This window comes from Argentina anserina, chromosome 5 (genome assembly GCF_933775445.1).
Source record: "Argentina anserina chromosome 5, drPotAnse1.1, whole genome shotgun sequence".
NCBI classification, from domain to species: domain Eukaryota; kingdom Viridiplantae; phylum Streptophyta; class Magnoliopsida; order Rosales; family Rosaceae; genus Argentina; species Argentina anserina.
The window spans coordinates 14962812-14967907 of NC_065876.1; the positions used below are offsets into that span (position 1 = coordinate 14962812).

At 38.0% G+C, this 5096-nt stretch overlaps 1 protein-coding gene across 1 annotated transcript; it reads right to left on the reverse strand.

Annotated features, from left to right (window-relative positions):
• Nucleotides 1-2703: 2703 nt before the first annotated feature.
• Nucleotides 2704-3355, reverse strand: LOC126795583 (extracellular ribonuclease LE-like). The gene is made up of 3 exons (XM_050522395.1): nt 3090-3355; nt 2885-2919; nt 2704-2838 (listed from the first exon to the last, which is right to left on the reverse strand). Exons 1-3 carry the CDS (start codon nt 3211-3213, stop codon nt 2704-2706), a joined length of 294 nt encoding a protein of 97 aa, XP_050378352.1. The 5' UTR covers nt 3214-3355.
• Between the last annotated feature and the right edge of the window lie 1741 nt (nt 3356-5096).

The following is a 5096-nucleotide window of genomic DNA, read 5'->3' on the forward strand; positions in this document are numbered from 1 at the left end:
TGTGTGGATTTTGTGTGAGTATCTTGTGAGTTTGTTATGAGGATTACGCAATTCCATTTGTTATAATATTGAATTATAATTTGGGTTGTAATAATCGGTTTAACTGAGTTGTATTTTGAACTCAGAGATGATCCGCTGTGGCATTTTAAATGATTTCGATTCGTTGAAATTGTTTGGTGTTTAACGACTTTGAAATTTTGAGTTTTTAAGCTTGAAATTTTGGGGTCGTTACAGAAGAGGTGAGAGGTGGGCGACAGAGAGAGAGAGAGAGACGCAGAGGAGGGGAGGAGAGGGGATGGGCGGCACAACTAGAGGAGAGAGAGAGAGAGAGAGAGGAAGTCGGATGGAGAGAGTCTGTCGGGATAGTCGGAAGGAGATAGATTTGTGTATGAGATTCAATTTTAGGTTTTCAGCAAACTGTGTAATATCAGTTTGCCCCTTTCTAAAACAGAGAGAGCGAGAACCGTCGGCCCCTTTTTTTTATTGACCATCTCGGACCGCCTAATACAGCCTAGCACCGTCTAATTCACAGAACGCCGAGAATGACTGCCGAGGTAAAAATCGTGGCGGCAACTGACCTCCTAGCGCCTAGGCCGCTTTTTATAACACTGTTTGTGCTTATAAAATGATGGATCAGAGGTTCGATTATTCTAATCAGTGATTTTTTATTTTATTTGAAGTTGGTCTGACATATGACGGTATTATGAAAATATCGGGAAATTTCGAAAGTTTCTGGATATATCGGCAAATTTTGGGAAATTTTGAAAATTTCCATCGAAAAATACTTGATATGCAACATATATATTCATATGACAAAAATAAAAACTTTCACGAAAATATCGAAAAAATTATGGATATTTTAGTCCTTGAATTGAAGTACCAACTCATCATTTTGCCTTAAAATGTGGACAGTAAAACTAAGATTTACGAGAAAGAAAAAAAAAACAACAAGCCACCAAACTCTAGCTCTAGATATTCATAAAGAGTTGAGGCCTGAGACCCATTGGTGCACCTTTCGTCAAGAGAAATAGAACCCAGGCGAGGGTTTAGGAATTAGGAGGGGTCATTTCTTCAAGGACTAGGAAAATAGGGAACTACTTGAGTAGTCTCATTGACCCATATTTGTTGACAACCCCAAACTACAACCAACATAATAGTACTCAATTATTTACTTATATGAAGAGTAAATTGACTAAATTCGAACTTATTCTTGATGGCCAGGCAGAGAAAGCGTTACGACAAGATTCCCAAGCGCCAAGTAGTCTCCGACTCTATAAAAGAAAGCCTTTTAAGCATTACCGTGCTTAATCCTATCAAAAGAATTTACCAAACGATTATAATCGCATTGAGAATGGAACATTTGAGACGTCCGAGTCACGGTGCTTAGGGCATTTCAAAACTCACCAACGATAGCTCTCCTGACACGTAGCATTGCAATTTCTATCCACCCAGTCACCCACTTCGTCCCTCTGACCTTTTATATAAAGACGACCCCCAACTCCAGTAGCAGCACGACATCAAAAACAAGGATGAGAAAAACATAGAAATGTTGTTGGAGTGGGATGGTCGGCAAGAAATGAACTGAGAAAACCACCCTCTTGGATTTCTTCTTTGCCTTTCTTGCCGATACCTCCCATTCCTGCAACCTTTTCATAAAGCTTCATCCTTTCTGCCAACTCCCGTTTCTTCTTTGTGCCCTCCTCAAGATATCTTGTATATGGAAAGATGTGTTCTTGCCTATTGTTCACTCATATTCTGTGATTTTAGAGTTTGTAGCTTTTGCCCATGTTTTGTTATATGATTTATCTCGTTCTGTATTGTTTTCTTCAGATCCAAATGATGGAGAAGCTTAATCTGATGGCTTTAATTAACATACCAGATGCCATGTTTTGTTATATGATTTATCTCGTTCTGTATTGTTTTCTTCAGATCCAAATGATGGAGAAGCTTAATCTGATGGCTTTAATTAACATACCAGATGTGGAATTAATATATGTGTTGATCATGAGATGTGCTTATTCGTATCAGATTGTTTCTTTTAGATGAAAAGATAACTTGAAGTTCAGCCAGGATCTGTTCTCTGTCTCAATTTTGTTGGTATTGAAGAGATTCAAGAGAAGCACATAATTATAGAAAATAGAACCATGTTAAACTCTAAAGCATAAAAACTTTCATCTTTTTGTATGTAAGAACATGAAGCATCGTTGGTTACGGATTTGGGAACTCTAAGATGCTTAAAACAATGGAGGGTTGTAGGGATCGTCCGTCTTTAACTGGGTTCATTTCAATTCAAGAAAACTCCTATGGTAAATTATTACATTAGTACATACAAGAACACCGCTTCTTTGATGGTGCCATTGCTCTGGACTGTTATCTTTTTGCTTGATAATTTACCGCATTAGACTCATTCTTAGAACAACGAAATAACATGGGAGTGTTAAAATTGGAAACTCTGAAATAATTGTTCGTCCAGATAGAGACGCATGAGGGCAAACACATGAGAACGTGTCCAGATCTTTGATGATTAATTTGCACTATACACCATCTACCTAGAACGGTGCCGCTTCCACTCTTGTTAGCTTTTATTGCATTCAATACACCACACAGACTCGTGCAACAATAACACCAGAAACAAGTAGCATTTTCTAGTTTGAGTCTACCTGACATTATCTAGTAATCTAGTTGTAACAATGGCATATCCTCTCATTTCAAGGGAGGGAACTTGATTTTTTCTGGGCAATGTCCCGTATTCGATCTTGGGGAGCCGAGGTAGTCTGTGATTTTGGTTCCGTCGGTGTCTACACAGAGTATAATCTGATAGAGTTGTTTGTTGCCTGATTTGTCTGTGTTACAAGCTAACCCCGGAAGATAAATGGTGAAATGCGGTCATTTTGTAGAAAGATCCGTTTGGATGGATTCCTGCATTACAATACCGATACTATTAATTGAGAATTTCTGAGTTAGACTAGGATTCCTACTTTGCAATACTGATACTATTAAGTGGGAATTTAATTTGTGAGTTCGACTAGCATTTCTAAAACGGAAACCGAAAGTTAGGTTCATAACAGTGTTAGAACAGTGACCACGACCTGCATTGCCGAGTATCTGGAGCATGTCTACTTTCCTCCTTAGACTGAGAGCTGCATGAAAGTATTGGTATTGACCTCCAAAGAGTGATTCTGCACAAGTCCCGTATTTCTCCCATTCTTGCATCCATAGTTTCTCATCCCTACTGCTTGTATGGCTTGGGCAGGATAGTGATGGCCAATGCCTTTCCAAACTCTTGATCAGCTTTGTGATCTGCTAATCAGTTCAATATATGATGAAATATGTGTATCCATGATACGTAATCAAGTAAGGCCATGAATGATGAGGAGGCAAAAAGAAACTTTACCTTGGATAAGCTAAAAGGGGTCTTAGATTTGCAGTAGTTTGGCATATCCCCAGAAAAAAGTGTAAGGCCATATACCACCAATTGAAAAACTGGGATGTTCTCTAATACTCTTTGGGTAGCAACAGTATGACCCTGGCCACTAATAGCATTACAGAATAGGTAAATCGGGGTGTCAATTATAGTAATGCATTATTGAGCTAATTAGCTATACCTGATAAGCAATATAGAACGATACAGGATTTTCTTGTGCCGTTAGAATAGTTGCTGACAGGCTTATGAGACCAGAGTATCAAACAGAAGATAGGGGAAGGGGATCCCATGGCCATGGTTTTTAAGATAAGGGACTCCTTGGATATAGAAATATATATAAGCTAAATGTGAATTAGAGCCAAGCATATAATATTGGAGATGAGATTATGGTTGAGTGTGGATTGAGTTCCATTTATTACTGATATCTGTAAAGAGATATTTGAGTTGAAGGGCTTGCTTGCATTTTATTGTTTTATCTTTGCCTTCGAAAAGTATAGTCTACAGTAACCACTTCCATCAAAAGCTTGAGGTGAAAGGTTATTTGTTGCCTGCATTTGTTAAAGAAGTTGGATCCAAGTTGAGCTGTATGGAACAAATTAGGGGGAAGATCATGGAAAAAAATTCTTTAGGGTGAAGATGTTAGGAATTGATCTAGTAAATAGCAATTTTATCAAGTCGACATAGACTTGCCAAAGTATATATGAAATTGGTCAGTCTATCTGACTATATGAGTGAGTACATCAATTAAAATCCTTCAAACCTAAATTGCATGTCAAACTGCAAACATTGGCTAATCTAATGACTCTCGGCTCCTGAGTTTCAAAGTCTCCAAAACAATATAAAAGTGCCGGAGTTATGAGTTTTATATATCAATGAACAGAGACATTGGAATAATCAGATAAAGTTTCATTACCACTTACTACTACTATAAGAGCCATTGAAGTCTTAGTCATTAGGAGCTTGCATACATTCTATTGATTTATTTTGTTCTAGCTAGAAAGTCTACAGCTAAGTTACATATGCATCAAATAGGATAAGAAAACAAGAGTATATGGAAGCAATTCCAGGTTCATAATAGTCACATTTCCATAATTCTTTGCAAGGTATTGACAAACGTAGATTCAATGGCAGAAAGTATGGCTGTTGCAATTGTTAACTGGGGTCTGCAACTGCATAGAAAAACACAATGTACAGGATCACCACACAAGCTGGACCGTTGATCACCAGACAAGATAAATATCGGTCACAAAACCAGTTAATGGATTCAATAACAAAGGATATACTTACATTTGAACAGTCTTAGTCTCCTTTCAGGGTTTGGGTTCAGATAGACTTGGATCTTCTTGATAGGTTGTTACCGAACTCCTTCATCCTTACTTGTACTTGCCTAGGCGGAAGGGACTGAAAATATATCGTTTTCTCTTACCTGCAAGTCTGCAACTTTCAATTAAAGAAAAGCTCACACACCTTGCTGCAGGTCTTTAAATATAGAAACATGAAAACCCAGAACCACAACATAGTTCAAGCACCCAGCAAGATTCTAAGCATCTGGTCAGTATGACAGTATCTAACCAGTTCATTACGGTTGAAATGACAAGTTGAAAAGGGAAGAGACAATAGCATATGTAATAACCCCACTACCAGCTGTGAATAGAATCAGCATGGACAACAA